The sequence below is a fragment of the Astatotilapia calliptera genome, chromosome 2, assembly GCF_964374335.1.
Source record: "Astatotilapia calliptera chromosome 2, fAstCal68.1, whole genome shotgun sequence".
NCBI lineage: Eukaryota > Metazoa > Chordata > Actinopteri > Cichliformes > Cichlidae > Astatotilapia > Astatotilapia calliptera.
The window spans coordinates 20,999,613-21,015,956 of record NC_137423.1 but is presented as its reverse complement, the minus strand read 5'-3'; the positions used below and the strand labels follow the sequence as shown (position 1 = coordinate 21,015,956).

The window sequence follows — 16,344 nt, the reverse complement described above, 5'->3', positions numbered from 1 at the left end:
GGGGATTTGTATTTGCACTGATTTGTAAAAAATATAAGTTTTAATTATGTGTGGATGAGTTTATTAAAGTAAACTGTATATTATATGTACTGTATAACTTAAGCACATTGCTCAAGGTATCTTTCCACTCTTTTTTAATTGCACTTCTTTACCTTCATGTAATGAAAAATACAGAAAGCTAGTGTAACTTTCTCTCCATCTGTCGCGGCTGTTTTGTTGTTTTTCTTTCCGGCTCCGTGGCCCCACCCATCCCCTCCCCGTCGCTGCTGTCTCCGTGTGATGACGCAGACGCCTCGGTGTTTACTATGGCGGCTATCTGCTAATTGAAAGAAAAATGCGGGTTTTGTAGCTGCAAAGACGACAACAGTTTTTCGTAGAAAGTCGGGAGACATTGCTTTCAGAATGACCAATAGAACATCTTACTTTTACGACCCAGACGTGGGCAATTTCCACTACGGTAAGTTTAATTATTATAGTGAACCGGCCTACTCAGGGAGCTGATGCTAAGGAAAGCTAGCTACATGCTAATGTGTACGAGACTGTGCTTTATTCTTATTTTCTCAGTTCTTTTCTTTCTTTTTAACATTTAGTTTTGCGTCACTGCTACGCTTTAATATTTAATTTGATTTGTTTATATATTACAGTTGGGCTTTGCTTGCGCCTTTAACCTTAAGATGTAACGTTATTGACGCGTATTGTAGCCCTGTGTTCAGTATTTGCCTGTAAAGCTTTTATTAGGATGTCTCGGTGCTTCCTACGGTGTCCTGAATGGATAACGTGGCGGTTGTGTAACAGTAACGATAAATAAAGTAATATGTCTGTCTACGCTAATGCTGCTTTTACGAAATGATACACTGTACAAATTCAAACTTTAGTGCAGCAATACGCATGCTCACAGGATATACTTACCGTGCTTATTTTTTTATTTTTATTTTGCGAATTACCTCAAGTATTTTCGCTTTTGTAACAGCGCATGGATGGCTGTTTCAGTGTTCCAAATCTCTTTCGTCATAAATTGTACCAATTTCAACCGTGTTTCTCTTTTAGGTGATTAGCCATAATGTGTACACTTAATTCTTTTTTTTTGACCTGATTAATGTCTGTGAGATGCAGATATAAGCCCTGTAATGCATGAACTGTGTGTTTCTGTTAGGTGCTGGCCACCCGATGAAGCCTCACCGGTTGTCTCTCACTCACAGTCTGGTGTTGCACTATGGACTTTACAAGAAAATGATGGTGAGCGAGCAGTAGTGACAGATACTGTCACGTGTTCACACCTGTTGATGCTTTTCACACTGAAAAAACATTTGATAAATCTTGTGTTTGTTTGTTTTTTATTAGAAACAACAAGTTCATGCTGCACTCTATCAAATGTTCTTATTCCCACCAGGTGTTTAAGCCCTACAAAGCGTCTCAGCATGACATGTGTCGCTTCCACTCTGAAGACTACATTGACTTCCTACAGAAGGTCAGCCCCAATAACATGCAGGGCTTCACAAAAAGTCTCAACGCGTTTAATGTGGGAGATGACTGGTGAGTGTCTCTTTCTCGTTAAATACGTTTTTATCGAGAAAAAGAATCTGAAGGATTTAATGAAGTTTTCACAAGACCTGTGAAAAACTAAGTACACCTTTACTGCTTCCATAGGAACTAAGGACTGTAGTTTTCAAGCAGCTAACTTCCTTTTCTTACATCTCATCTGTCAGGATTGTAAATGTTTCAGCATAAAAGCCTCTCTGATCATCATGGCGGACAAACCCATAACTTAAATATTTCATGTCTGTGTGTTTTAGTCCGGTGTTTCCAGGACTGTTTGAGTTCTGCTCAAGATACACGGGAGCATCCTTACAGGGGGCTACTCAGCTCAACCACAAGGTACCACGCACACATAAACCCAGCTGATGGTTTTGGTGCTACAGAGAAAAAACAAAACAAGACTGAGGTAGCCTAGGGTGGCATCTGTTGGTTTCATTTTGAATTACAACTTAAAGTGTCGTCAGAGACACTCATTTATGTGATATCCTTGAGGAGTAGGTTGAGTCATTGATTGTTCTATGTGGCCAAGGCTCTCTAGCTGAAGTAAGAAAGAAGAAGAAAGGCCTCTCTTCATGTTTGCTGGAGGGAACGTATCTCTCTCTCTCCCAGCAGCAGTAGACCTGCTGTTCAGTCTTTGGTCGTGACCAAATTCATGGGCTGTATCCTCACGTAGACCGTGAAGGCCGGGTCCTCAGAAGGATGCAGCCCATGAATTTGGACACCCCCTTTCTGTTTGTAAAGGGCAGCTAATCAGAAAAAAGTGAACTTAAAGGGAGGATAGGAGAAGCATTGAGGAGTTTTGTGAGAATATTTTAGTTTGTGTTTAAAAACTAAAATCGTTACTCATCAAAGACATTTCTGATTTCTTGTTTTGCTTTCCATCCTTTAAAACTGTCATGGTCTTCAGCTTCGTGGTCAGTTAAAGGTGTGAGCTCTAACTGATGCTGACTCTGCTTTATTTTCCAGATTTGTGACATTGCTATAAACTGGGCCGGAGGTTTGCATCATGCCAAAAAGTTTGAGGTTAGAACAAAGCCACATGTATTGATGTGTGTCTTCTCTGTTCAGCTCATTTGAGTTAAATGTCTTTTTTGGTTCTTGTGTTGGTGTAGGCCTCTGGGTTTTGCTATGTCAATGACATCGTCATCAGTATACTGGAGCTCCTCAAGTAAGACGGCGCTCCGGAGTAACTCTCCTCGAATCTTTACCGTGTCTGTTTGTGACATAAATCTCCTGCTCTGTGCTTGTTCAAGGTACCACCCCAGGGTTCTTTACATTGACATAGACATTCACCATGGCGATGGCGTCCAGGAAGCCTTTTACCTCACAGACCGAGTCATGACCGTGTCCTTTCACAAATATGGAAACTACTTTTTCCCAGGGACAGGTAAATGCAGCTTTAATTATCTAACAAATGTTTGCTGTCCACATAGTGGTGTTTATATCATTTATTATTTTACTTGCGTGCATATTCAGCCCCAAAAGTCCAATTTAAAGACATAGAAATACTGAAGTAGTCCTCTGTCAGCTGTATAAGCAGATAAATGATAAGTGTATTCCAGGCGGGTTTCTATCCGTAGACTCAGGGTGTATCTGACCCTGTTGTTATGAGCCGTTTGGTCCCTATTAAGTTTGTCTTGGACTCTGTCCGGGCTGCCCTTTGTCACTGAGTCAGCTGTTTAGCAGTTATTTATTTTATTTTTAAATAAGACTCTAAAGTAGTGTTTGTTTTTCTGACTGTGGAAACATTGAATGGAATTAAAAGTCCAGCAACAACAGAAGTTCGTCATCTGTTCTTCGCTCTGCTTCCTGTAGGTGACATGTACGAGGTCGGGGCAGAGAGCGGCCGGTACTACTGCCTCAATGTTCCTCTCAGAGACGGCATCGATGACCAGAGTGAGAGCAACAACACATGAGGTCACACTTTCTTATTGTTCTGTGACTATCACATGAGATTCGACCAACGTGTTTGCATGTTTTGTTTTCAGGCTACAGGCAGCTGTTCCAGCCTGTTATTAGACAGGTGGTGGATTATTACCAGCCGACCTGCATCGTCCTGCAGGTCAGTCAGTAGCTCCTATCATTTGCTTCTGTATGATTTAATCTGCGTGTGTGCGATTGCCTCACCTGGTGTGTGTCTGTCTGCAGTGTGGAGCGGACTCGCTGGGCTGTGACAGGCTGGGCTGCTTCAACCTCAGTATCCGAGGACACGGGTGAGACAAAGTTTTTTCCAGCTGAACTCAAATATTTTTAAACAGCCAGCACATGAGTACTGATAGTTGCAACATAATCTGTGTGTGTGGTTTTCAGTGAGTGTGTGGAGTTTGTGAAGAGCTTTAAGATCCCTCTGCTGGTTCTGGGAGGAGGAGGATACACAGTGAGGAACGTGGCTCGCTGTTGGTCAGTCTGATGTGCACTTTCCATGAATACAGCTTTAAGATGATGATGATGATGATAATAATCTGTGCTGTGTTGTAGGACCTATGAGACGTCTCTGTTGTTGGATGAATCCATCAGTGATGAGCTGCCTTACAGCGGTGAGCTATGTTTCATGTTTCAGTGAGATTTTAATATCTTTGTTGGATTGTTTTTGTGCGTTCTTGTTGTCCAGGATGTCACAATGAGCCTGAAAAATGATTTATGCATAAACAACAAATTAAAAGCCAGTTAGTAGTTACTCTTAGAGTCGCTACACGTGACATTACAGAGGACTGCGGGTGAAACAAGAAGGAAAGTGAACAGAAATACTTGGAACATCCTGTTTGTCTGATTTGGTTCGTCTGCAGAGTATTTTGAGTACTTTGCTCCAGACTTCACGTTGCACCCTGATGTCAGCACCAGGATAGAAAACCAGAACTCCCGACAGGTAAAAGCATCATTCCTCTTTTCATTGGTGTAAAGTGCACAGTAGAGATCCTGACATGCAGTCGGCCGACCCTCTCGCTGTGTTCACGTGTTTGCAGTATTTGGAGCAAATCCGTCAGACGGTGTTTGAGAACTTGAAAATGCTGAACCACGCGCCCAGCGTTCAGATCCACGACGTCCCGTCCGACATGCTGAGCTACGAGCGCAACGACGAGCCCGACCCCGATGAGAGGGGAGCTGAGGAGAACTACACCAGGTCAGCACGAGTCAGCAACACGCGTGTATTTATAAAAGATTGGTGTGCACGATCCTCACTGTTCATGACGTGACTCCCACAGGCCGGAGGCAGCAAACGAGTTCTACGATGGTGACCACGACAACGACAAAGAGAGCGACGTAGAAATTTGACGGTATTTTCAAATCCCCTGTGGTGCAACAAAGAAAACATTTCTTGAAGGACTCAAAAGACTGAGAACAGACTCCTGTGCGTTCTGGTCTTTGTATACACACAGAAACGTGACATATATCAGACGTGCTGCTCTTTTTCTCGTTTGTGCTCCAGATGTTTTGTTTCATTTTTTTTCTGCTCATGATCTTCATGTTATCTTAATGGAATGTTTGGCTTCTGAAAGACTTCTGCTGCACACAGCCTACGATTTAGATTCACCAGTCAGTCCACAGGAGTTGTGAGCAGCTGGTTGGAGGGCAGAGCGCATTAGGCGAAAAAACTGCAACACCAAGTTAGCACCAGGTGGGAAGGAAAAGGCATAACAAGAAACAAACGTGGGAGTGCCTGCTCGGTGGCATTAGTCACACACAGGCCTGCTCAGATGGTTGCTGAAGTTTTCAAAGACACAATCTCAAATATACTCATTATTCATGTGCCTTACAGCTCTGAGAAGTCCAGCACTAGCACAGAGCAGGGCACTATTTCAACTCTCACTGATCTGGCAGCTTCTGTATGCAAGGCCACCGAGCAGAAGCTGATCCAAGAACTGCCTGTGCTCCAGTTTCTTCTGGTACCCGTTGCTGTTCTGCACAAAACTGAGGATAACTGCTGATGAAGCCTGTAAATTATCTGATCATGCTTTTGCAGATGAACAGTTCTGTCTGTGGTCTTGGCAGCCACAGTAGAAACACTTTGCCCTCTTTTAGTCATAAACAGCTTTTTTGTCAATTTTGATATCGTCTTCAACTTGTTTTTAATAAACTGACTCACCCGTGTGTGTGTGTGTGTGTGTCACATTATCTGTACGTTTTCTCTGCTGCCACCTGAGGGCGACATCGTGACATTGAACTGAAGCTGATCAAAAAAAGAAAAATGCATGAGGTCAAGGTCGTGTAGACTTTATTCCTCATTCATCCAGTGATATTTAGAAGTTCTTGTCACAACAAACAGTACAGGAGAGTACACACTGCAGTTTAAAATCTCTGAATTATGACTTAGTCCTGTGCTTTATAAAAGTTTAACCCCATTTGAGCCCATTTGAGCCGCATGTCTTAGTGACCAACTGAAGATCAACTAGCTAAACCAGTGGATTAGACCAGTACAGGACACTACTTATTGTAACACCTGGGACTACATTAAGGCAGAAAATGTAGTTTATCCAGACCTCAGCAAACAACCGTCACTGCGAGGCCGTGGCCACACAGGGGTCAACGCCAGATTTTCATGGCCACAGAACACACGTTTCCATCTTGGTTTTTGTGACGTGAGCTCCAGGCTGGTAATAGCAAGCAGTTTCAATGTAAGCACGCAAATTAAGCATATCTGATGAATCCATTTGGATAAAGTCACCAAAAGACAGACTGAGGCTGACATGCTGATACCCGCCTGTACGCTTAACAGGAAAAAACATTTTCTGTCTGGAGTTCAAACGTATCTGCACTGCAGATGTGACCAAGTGTAAACGTTTAAAGTTCAGAGCACGTTCTGGGTTCAGGTATCAGGATGGCAGCCTGTGTTTAGCAGCAAAAGGCTGCACACATGAAAAGTCTCAACACTGATAAAAAGCTTCAGTCACATAAACTGTATCAGAACATTTCAACCCGATTAAATTCATACAACAGCAGAGAATCTGATCATTTAAAAAGCGTTACAGACACACCACAGGCAGCATTAATGCAAGGACACACAAAATGATCCTTAGCAGTAATTCACGAGTACAGAACTCTTTCTCCTCACTGGCAACCTGTCCACGGCGTCCCCACCTCTCACCCTGTGACAGCACAGAAAAGATGGACGTAACTTTAAGCAGGTCTAAAAAGTGGAGCCGATGCTTTGCTTTGAAGCTGCATTGTTGTTAAATGGACAACAGGGGGCAACATTGGTTGCAAAAAGACTTGATTGTATAGAAGCTATGGGGGAAAATAGCCCTAGGCTTTCTTCTTGTGTGACCTCTGTAAACACTTTCCTGATGACTCCGTGACTAGTTTCGGGTTACACTGAATAATGGAATTACGGTTATTATTAGAGCCAGAAAGGAGGAATGTCCAGGATATTCTCATTGGCTAACGACGCGTCAATCACAAGCATGCGGTGTTCTCAGTTTCACAGTCCGAGTCGCCCCTCCCCTATCACATCCTGTTTCAAAACACCAAAGACGGAAACGGCTCGAGGCTTCAGAGGGGACTTCACTAATCAGTGACGTCACAGTGGCTACGTCCATCTTTTTTTTTTTTTTTTTTTTACTGTCTGTTCCCGTGACAGGTGGGATAGGTTCCAGCCCCCCCCCCCCGCAACCCCAAGTTGGATAAGTGGTTAAGAACATGGATGGATGGACAGAGGAGTGATAAGCAGACAGCTGTCAGGATTAAAGTGGAGTGAGTGTGATGTGTAGAGACAGTGTGGGATTGTGGGAAGACTTGGTTCTGTTTTCTACTCTCTACCATAGAAGAGTTTATCTGAAGGGTGCACTGCAACACATGCACTGCTGTGCAGAGGATGTTTGTCCTCCCCTGTGCAGCAGCATCCAGTTTGTCTGACTTGGCCTGCTCCAATCACAGATTTTACAATAAGACATGGGAAAAAACTTAAAATGTGCAAATGTTAAAGAACCTTTTAAATATTCAGTACATGTAGTAACATATGGCCGGTGTCCTGTCATCATTGCTTGAAATGTGCGTTTTGAAAATGGTTTCTGGACTGGAGGAGATTATGTTGCAGTAATGTGGCTGCCCACTGGGACCAAACCTGACAGCAGCGCAGCCTGTGCCACAACATACCCAGCTCTATTAATACATCCATGACCGAGGAGCCGCATTCTGCTGAGAGCAGCCAGGACGGGCACATGAAGAGACGGAGAGGAAAAAGCAGAGCAGACAGACAGATGGGCAGAAACAGTGTGACAAACAGCAGCACATGGACGAGAACAAGTCCTAAACTCTCCCACAGTAAAAAGTCTCCAATGCTGCATCATAATCATTTTACCCAAGTGTTGTAAAGATGGCAGATGTGCTTTGCTGTTGCATGAAGCTTAGTGAATGTGTTACTACTGTGAGTTGTGCGCGCTGCGATGATTATTAGTCTGCACTCATGTTTCGGCCCTGACGCGACAGTCAGAGGCTCCTCTCTTTACAGTTCTGACATGGTGGTTAGTGGAGGGTGGGAGCGTGTGGGTCTACAGCTCTTCGCTCTCGTACAACGGCGCCGTGTGCTGGGCGGGGCTCTCCACCGTCAGAGCAGGGACGTGGCTCAGAGAGGACAGCAGCTTCAGAGTCTTGGAGCCAGCAGGAGCAGTCTTCATGGCCGGAGTTGTGCGGGCTGGTAGGGGCGGAGAGACGATGGGTTAATATATTGTTTTGGGTTTTCAGATTATTTATTTAAACTTTGATTATAAATCAAAGTTTTTAAAGAAAGCAGAGCAACACCTTTCCTGTCCCTGAGAGCAGCATCAAATCTTACTAACACTCAGGGGAGAAAAATTCCTCTCATGCCAGGTGTCTGAAAATAACTCTTCTACCCTGCATGCCACAGTACAGCATAGCTCAGAGGCAGATATGTGACCAGCACATATATGCAGGAACAGTGGATGCACAGTGTTCACCTCCACAAGCCTGAATGAGACAAACCCACAACACCAACTCATCATATCCACATACAATAATGTCACCATTAAAATTTGATAATTTAAAAAAAAAAAAACAAAAAAAAAACATCTTTAGTAAACATAGAAATTCACCACTTAATGTAATTTACCTTTTTATATTTTCAAAGCAAACGTTCTACTCTTTAATGACGAGGCTGCAGACTCTTGTCTGGTACAGAATTAGTTCAGCTCAACTTCACTGATATATGTTGTTATTAACCTTCTAGGACCTGCCGTCCACATATGTGGACGTCACATTTTGGGTTGTCTAGACCAAAATTTTGCTCTACGAGGGCCTGATATCCACTTACGAGGACGTTTTACTGCCACTGTTCCATTGAAATTTAAAGCAAATGTCATATGTGGATCTAATTTTTCTCAGAAAAAAAAATCAGGTAAAAACAAAAAGTAATTCTTTGTTTTTACATTAATCAGGTCCCAATCATCTCTGCTTTTCGCAAATGATGTGGTTCTGTTGGCTTCATCGGGTGAGGGCCTCCAGCTCGCACTAGAACAGTTCACAGCCGAGTGTGAAGCAGCGGGAATGAGGATCAGCACCTCCAAATCTGAGGCCATGGTTCTCAGCCGCAAAAGGGTGGAGTGCCCACTCCGGGTCGGGGATGAGTTCCTGCCCCAAGTGGAGGAGTTGAAAAGAGCCAGTTGAGGTGGTTCGGGTATCTGACAAGGATGCCTCCTGGGTGAGGTTTTCCAGGCATGTCCCACCAGGAGGCGGCCCCGGGGCGGACCCAGGACACGCCGGAGACATTATATCTCTCAGCTGGCCTGGGAACACCTTTGTGTTCCCCCGGATAATCTAGAGGAGGTGGCTGGGGAGAGGGAGGTCTGGGCTTCTCTGCTTAGGCTGCTGCCCCCGCGACCCGGCCCCGGCTAAAGCGGAAGAAGATGGATGCTTGGATGGAGGTCCCAATCAGCCCAAATAGCAAAGAGAAATTAAAAATGCATGCCACGAAAGAGTTCGGGTCTTAGGAGGTTAAGCTAAAGTGCATTTAGCATTCCTTTCAGTTCACCATCAGCCTTCCCTGCTGCTGAGCCCTAACTGAATACTGTTTTAGTAAAGTTCTTGTAATAATGCATTGTATGAAGACACAACTATGGTATCTATTACTATTCCCTCCTTTTTAAAAACATTTTCAACACTGAAAGGCTATGATGTAAAAAAACAAAAAAACAAAAAAAACAAACAGGAACAATTTAAAAATGATTAAGCATAAAGGCCTAAAGTTAAGATCAGATAACCTCTACTCTTCTGGTCTAAGTCTGAAATGTTATCAACTGACTAAGGTGTCAGATTAAAAACGTTTGGACTAAACTCTGCACCATCAAATGTTTTTCATTTTAATTAAGATGAATAAACATGGAAAGAGTTAGGAGACGTATCCAGACGCTGTGCTTTTCAACTGCATTTTCACACACTGAACTCTGTCATCACTGAGTAACATCCTAACCCAGTGCAATCCACACTATTCAGTCACATAACCGACTTAACACCTCGGTGGGCAAAACATTACTCTATTGTGACAATCCGATAGAACGTTAGAGCACTTTTGCGAATATGTGATGTCTTGATAAATCGAGCAGGTATTTGAAGTTTACACAGCACCATTCTCGCATGAAAATATCTTAAAAGTTTATTTTGTGACCCAGAAAGAGTAATATTTCAAACTCCGCCCCTCTGTGTTCCTCCACCACTGCCTCGTTTGAGTTTTGGACGAAATGGATTCTGGGATATTGCATTTCGTCATTTCGAGCTGATTGGAGACCAAAACAGCCAATCACATTTTTTTTGCATCCAAGTCTGTGATTGGCGGGTTTTGTGGAACAAATATAACGGTGTACAGAAAGAGTTGAGCGCGCACGGGCAGAAATGTTGAGAGCATGCGCAACACATTGCGAGCGAGCGCAAATGCAAAAACTGAGCGAGAGGGGCTGCTGTTGTGTGTGTGGATAATAGCAAACACTGAAATACAGCAATTAATTTTGTTCACTCAAATTCAGTTTTTCTTTGCTCAAAATAAATTTCTCCTCAAAATGCAACACATGCACAATGTTTTTTTTAACGTGCGCTCAGAATAGTGGCACAAAAATAACGCCATAGTCTTCACTTCTAAAAACCTCCTGATGAGTTCCCGTTTCTGAGCTCTGGTTCAGACAAAGTGCTTTAAACTCACTTTCATGTTTGCTGTGTATGGAGGACCTCTCCACGGAGCAGATGGTGTTATGTGAGAAAGCAGAAACCTAATAGCCGTGTTGTATTTGCCTCACAGTTATCGCTCGGCGATTATACCGTATTCCTCGGCAGCTCGGAGCCTCGTGCGTTCATCGAGTTTCCGCTCGATCACATAACGCGCCATTTGTTTGATGAGCTCCCAGAGACAGAGCGGGATTCATGGAGACACCGGGCACACAGCGTTTTCCATCTGGTGTTTGATTTTACAGCCTGGGCTTCTATGGTAACGAGCAGCGTGTCGTATCTCATGCAGCAGATAGCTGAGGCGGCCTCTCAGAGCTTATTTGCATATAAAAATGAACAGACTTACTTCCTACATCCAGCCTGGCGTTGCATGTGGACATGCCAGCTTCGTTGATGGCAGACAGAGTGTACCAGCCAGCATCTGACTTCATCACCCTCTCTATCAACAAGCACTGGCGGCCTGACCCGTCCTGGTACAGACTGCAGTGAAACAGTGAGAGAGACTGCAAAGTTACACATACGGGCTAAAGTGTCACAATCACAGAGTCGATGCCAGGTATCATCACCTGAACAGTGGAGTCTGAACTTAAGCTGACGCACCTCATTCTGTTGGGGTCAATGCGCAGCATGTCTTTATCCTTCTTCCAGAAAAGCTGCGGTGGAGGGGAAGCATCCACTTTGCACTCTAACCTGATCGTGTCGCCCTCTAGAGCTCTGGAGTTCACCATCTTCTGGACAAAGGTAGGAGGACGGAGCGCTTCCTGAGCTGCAGAGACGAACGAGGATACATGTGATTAGGTCCTCTCCCACGGTGAAAGGCGGTATCGTTAAATCAGTCGCCATGACGAAGAGCACAGTATGCTAATATTTACCGATTACATTGAGCCTCATGGTAAATCTGCTCTCCCCGGCTCGGTTCCTGGCCACACACTCGTACACACCAGCATGATGCACCGTCACAATCTCTATGATGAATGAGTGCATCCCTTTCTCACACACCAGCATCTTATGGTAGTCATCTGGACGAATGGCTTTACCGTCCAGATACCAGGAGACATCGGGCGTTGGGAGGCCTCCCACCTGAAATTAACACATTTTTCATGATTCATCACTAGTGAAAAACAGCTTATTGAACCTAATTTTGTTAGGCTTCTGGCAAAGTTTATTTGAAGTATTCAGTCTTAAGAGAGCCACCTTGAAGTCAAGCCTACAGAAGCGCCCCTCCTCCACTGTGAGGTCTGGGGGGACCTGCAGGAAGCGAGGCGCGTAACATTTCTCCTGGATAGCCAATCCTTCGTTACCCCTCTCATCTGTGCGCGAGTGGTGCCTCCCCCTGCAGAGGACATTATTTATTTATAACCTCACTTTCAATGACTGAACTTTACAGGAAACTAGTGACCACACACAGACGCACGCAAGCAAATGCACTAACACGACTGCTTTTCCTTTTCTGTCCACTGACATCACAAATATGCTATGAAGAACTTAAGCCTCCTTACCAGCAGACAGCTGGGGTTGGTTTGCACAACGATTAATTGCTTGGCTTTTGTTTTAAATTGAGGCTTTAACTGAGGTAAAGTGTATAATTTCACAACTTTGTTTTCATTTTTCTCTTGCTTCAGTGATCTGCTATTAGAATGGTATACATTTGCATTTCATGCAGCACAGACTCTGCAGATATAAAGTCAGTTTTAGCCAATTCAAAAAAATAAACTGCGACAAAAAAAGGATGCTGAACAGGTTGAATGGTCAGCTACTGTTTGAGCCAGGAAGTCAGGACGTACTCTAAACTGTCTAAACTGAACCCTTGATGCCCCAACATCCTTCACTGTGCCTAAATGCATCACCTCTATGGAAGCATATGATATTATTAAAGGAGCAGGTCTTTGTGGAAAAGTATAAGATTTAAACAGAAGTAAATCTTGCACCAAACCTGCTGTTGAACAAGATTAAGCCTAAATAAAGCTGCATTTTCAGCTGCTCCCAGCACCAGAGGCATGTTTACAAAGTCATTTTAAAACAAGCTCAAACACAAGCTCCTTGTACTCAAACTGCTAGCTTAGATTAAATTACTACAACCTGCCAGCCTTCTCTGTTCTAGCAGTGCTACCTGCAGCATCAGACAGATTAAAAATATCAAATCTACTTATAAATAATTGCCATTTTGTTTTTTAGCCTGCAGATGAAGTGCACAAGTGCACAGATGCTGGATAAACATTAAATGAAACCTGGATTAATCATTCTGTGCAAATGTAGAAGTTGTATTTACCATAGTCCACCCGTGTGTCTTCCTTCTGGTGAATCTGGCTGTAACAGAAAGACTGAGATAAACTGACACAATCACACTGTAGGTTTCAGCTTTGAAAACTAGCTCATACAGGTCAACAGGAATGACAGCAACTGTGTGTGTGTGTGTGTGCTGACACAATGGTGCTGTTGTCACGACTGAGAGGTTCATTCCCAGAAACAAGCTAGAAAAAGCTGCTGACAACCTCGTTGGCTTGAGAGGATGATGTGTGTGTGAGAGAAATTAGATGGTGCAAAGCCCTGTGAGCAACAGGCTTTTTGACAGAACAATCCCGCGCGCGCACACACACACACACAAGGACGTGGTCAAAATGACAGTGTGAAGCCGCTCGCTGTGGCTGCTGATTATACTGCTGCACTTTCTCATCTTCAAGCTTGGGAGCCCATCAGGAGGCCCCGAGAGGGAAACTGGCTCCCTGCTCTGCTATTCAAACCCAAATGACTGTATTAATGCGAGGTCTTCACTTAACGACTAAATGAAAGCTAATGGGTTTTGGAACAGGGCCAGCATGAACGTCAGCCCTGCAGCACACTCTGAAACGCTCTCTTGAGATTGGAAATTTTTTCATAATAACGGAGAAAGTCAAAGCTGTACCTGGTCGAGTTGTGAGTCTGAAAGATTGTCTTGGTCAAACATGTAGGTAGTGTTGTCTGGACCCAACAGCCTACGAGCCATGCGCTCCTCGTAAGACAGCTTCTGTAAAAATGAAGCTTCATGTTGGTAAGTTTTAATTGATTACATCATTTTTAACCAACACACAGAATGGGTCACTGATATTTCTGGTAAACTACTGCACTGCATTCTCTTCAAACAGACATTGTGTGTGTGTGTGTGTGTGTGTGTGTGTGTGTGTGTGTGTGTGTGTGTGTGTGTGGTGGAGGAGGGGGGCACACCTGGCTGTTTCTCCTCCTGGCTTCCTTTGAGCGAAGCTTCTTTTCCAGATCCTGAATCAAAGCGTCTTTGGAACCTTGAATGTCTTCATCTGTGGAGCGGGCGGAGGACGGTCGAGGAGCTATAGCCTTCTTCAGTATGGGTTTGGGAAGGCTGTGAAGTAGAAAGGAAGGAGGGAGAGAACTGAACCCTTCTCCTTACTTCCTGTGTCCTACTTTATTTAGACGTTTCTTTTTTCTTATATATAAAAGAAAGCACAAATGTATGCACTGAAAGGATTATATGCATACTTACTACAACAAATATTACAATAATAAAGTACTGGTGGATGCTCATACTAAACATGACTAAAGCTAAAAGCTTAGGCTTCAGACTGCTGGGTTGTTTTTTCTTGAATCTCAACGTCGCGTAAGGGCGGATATTCTTCTTATGGTCGTCTTATGCACACAGCTCGGGCCGTGAGCAGCTCCAGCCTCCTGTTAGTAAAATCTTTTATTTGTACAGGCAGCCAATAACAGGAAAGCTGGATTATAGTTTGGGGAGAGAGAGAGCTAAATAGCTTTGAGACAATGGTTGGACTGAGTGCCTATTATAAAATAAAGATTACTTTGAGTTCAACACTTAAAAACACGGAGAAATAAGTAGAATCTCCTTTAACTCATTTCACAGGACTGTACAGAGTCCTGTCAAAGCTCCATGGCTGGTTAAAAGTTATTCTAAACTCTGAAGAACCTGACATCTGTTCAAAGTGTGTACACTCAGGCAGCCATCTATTAGGTACAGCTATCCATCCATCTTCTTCCGCTTGTCCAGGGCCGGGTTGCAGGGGCAGCAGCCTAAGCAGAGAAGCCCAGACCTCCCTCTCCCCGGCCACCTCCTCCAGCTTGTCCGGGGAAACAGCCAGGCGTTCCCAGGCCAGCTGAAAGATATTATTTCTCCAGCGTGTCCTGGGTCTGCCCCGGGGCCTCCTCCCGGTCGGACACCTCTCCCAGCAGGCATCCTTATCAGATGCCCGAACCACCTCAACTGGCACCTTTCGATGTGGAGGGGCAACGGCTCTACTCTGAGCCCCTCCTGGATGGCTGAATTTCTCACCCCATCTCTAAGGAAGCCCACAGCTTCAATGCGCGATCTCGTTCCTTTGGTCACTACCCACAGGAACGTAGATCGACCGGTACAGCCTGGGATAAATTCTTCCTTCATGAAGTTTTTGTTTAAACTTTCTGACAGAAATGTTTCAATTTTATCATCAGTTTGGAGGCTGCATGGAGTTATGCTGTGTTTTGGTTTATTTTCAATGTCAAAATATCAGAAACTGAATTTGTACCGACTGTAATAATGTGCATGCCAAATTGTAAACTGAGGTATCGAGCAACTCACGTGCTTGGCGTCCCCTTATAGCTGGCAGGTAAGGAGACCACAGCAGGCTGTACACTGTTCTGGGTGCTGGGAGTGAAAGGCTGCTGTGGGACACAGGAGGGTGAGGAAGAAGAAGAGAGAGGGGAGCATGGGAGGGAAGGAGACACTGGCGGAGGTTGTTGAGGGAGAGCAGATGAAGAAAAGGAGGTTCTCAGAGGGAGGAGAGGGCTTGAGGGTGCGAGTGGGGAGCGGGAGGGGGAGGTGGAGGAGAGGGGACGGTTGGTGTTAGGAGACAGTTTGGACGAGGACTGGGAGGGTAACACTGAGCAGAGGTAAGCAGCAGAGGCCGACATGCTGTCCTGGTTAGCAGGTAAGGTGGCGCTGCCAAGGCCAGTAGCACTGGGGACGCTAGGGGTGAGGGTGATGGTGGAGCGCATGGTGGTGCGGGGGAGAGATGAGGATGGGAGAGATGAGAAGGAGGTGGGAGAGTGACTGAGTATAGGGCCGGCGGAGGAAAGAGCAGGTACAGCAGAGGAGGCCGGGGTGGAGACAGGGGAGCTGAGGCTGGATGAAGACGGAGAACTCTTGGCTGTTCCGTTGGCCTGGATGTGGATCTGTGGCGGTGCGGCGGACTGGTATTGGTTGTGACTGAGGCTCAGTGACTGAAGCTGTGACTGGGTCTCTGACAAGGACTTTGACGCGGACTGAGAAAATGACTGACTTTGTGTGGACATGGCTTTAGTTTGAATCTGCGTCTCCAGGACATTTGGACTTTTCTGGGCACTGTTGAGGTTCTGCTGGGAGTTGTTTTGGTTTTCCTGGGCTTCCTTCAGCACGCTGTCGTAGCTGGGTGCCTGGAAGGCCGGCTGAGACTGAATAAAATGCCTCGGTCGCTCATAGTTGAAGGCGCTGGGAGGGAACGTGCTGGGAGTGAACGTAGGCAGGTCGGACAGGTTCATGTTGTTGCCTCCTGACTGGGAGGACTGGAATGAAGAGGAAAACCAAATTTGCACCATGGAATAAGACTGGATCATGCAACATCTCAGTGCAATGATTAAATAAAAAATTCTGAGCTTTTTACATTT

At 44.8% G+C, this 16,344-nt stretch overlaps 2 protein-coding genes across 3 annotated transcripts in view; one reads left to right on the top strand and one right to left on the bottom strand.

Annotated features, from left to right (window-relative positions):
* Positions 1-259: 259 nt before the first annotated feature.
* hdac3 (histone deacetylase 3) lies at positions 260-5,625 on the top strand. The gene is made up of 15 exons (XM_026186455.2): positions 260-457; positions 1,154-1,236; positions 1,391-1,533; positions 1,794-1,875; positions 2,503-2,559; positions 2,649-2,704; positions 2,790-2,923; positions 3,352-3,432; positions 3,525-3,598; positions 3,685-3,749; positions 3,847-3,936; positions 4,015-4,073; positions 4,323-4,402; positions 4,500-4,657; positions 4,740-5,625. Exons 1-15 carry the CDS (start codon positions 403-405, stop codon positions 4,807-4,809), a joined length of 1,287 nt encoding a protein of 428 aa, XP_026042240.1. The 5' UTR covers positions 260-402; the 3' UTR covers positions 4,810-5,625.
* A 1,509-nt stretch (positions 5,626-7,134) lies between these two features.
* Positions 7,135-16,344, bottom strand: part of myot (myotilin) — a 32,069-nt gene continuing 22,859 nt past the window's right edge. For both annotated transcript variants that reach the window (XM_026186441.2, XM_080306069.1), the window contains 9 exons: positions 15,281-16,242; positions 13,903-14,053; positions 13,604-13,705; positions 12,971-13,008; positions 11,896-12,034; positions 11,574-11,781; positions 11,302-11,467; positions 11,048-11,181; positions 7,135-8,164 (listed from right to left, as the gene is read on the bottom strand). In XM_026186441.2, coding sequence (XP_026042226.2) covers positions 8,022-8,164; positions 11,048-11,181; positions 11,302-11,467; positions 11,574-11,781; positions 11,896-12,034; positions 12,971-13,008; positions 13,604-13,705; positions 13,903-14,053; positions 15,281-16,242 — 2,043 coding nt within the window. In that variant the 3' untranslated portion in view covers positions 7,135-8,021. The remainder of the gene's footprint in view (positions 8,165-11,047; positions 11,182-11,301; positions 11,468-11,573; positions 11,782-11,895; positions 12,035-12,970; positions 13,009-13,603; positions 13,706-13,902; positions 14,054-15,280; positions 16,243-16,344) is intronic.

Excerpts from the sequence above, each read along its gene's own strand:
- hdac3 (XM_026186455.2), top strand. The coding sequence starts at position 403 with ATGACCAATAGAACATCTTACTTTTACGACCCAGACGTGGGCAATTTC. Across the intron at positions 2,705-2,789 it reads AGTATACTGGAGCTCCTCAA|GTACCACCCCAGGGTTCTTT; the intron begins GTAAGACGGCGC and ends TGCTTGTTCAAG. Across the intron at positions 3,937-4,014 it reads AGGAACGTGGCTCGCTGTTG|GACCTATGAGACGTCTCTGT; the intron begins GTCAGTCTGATG and ends GCTGTGTTGTAG.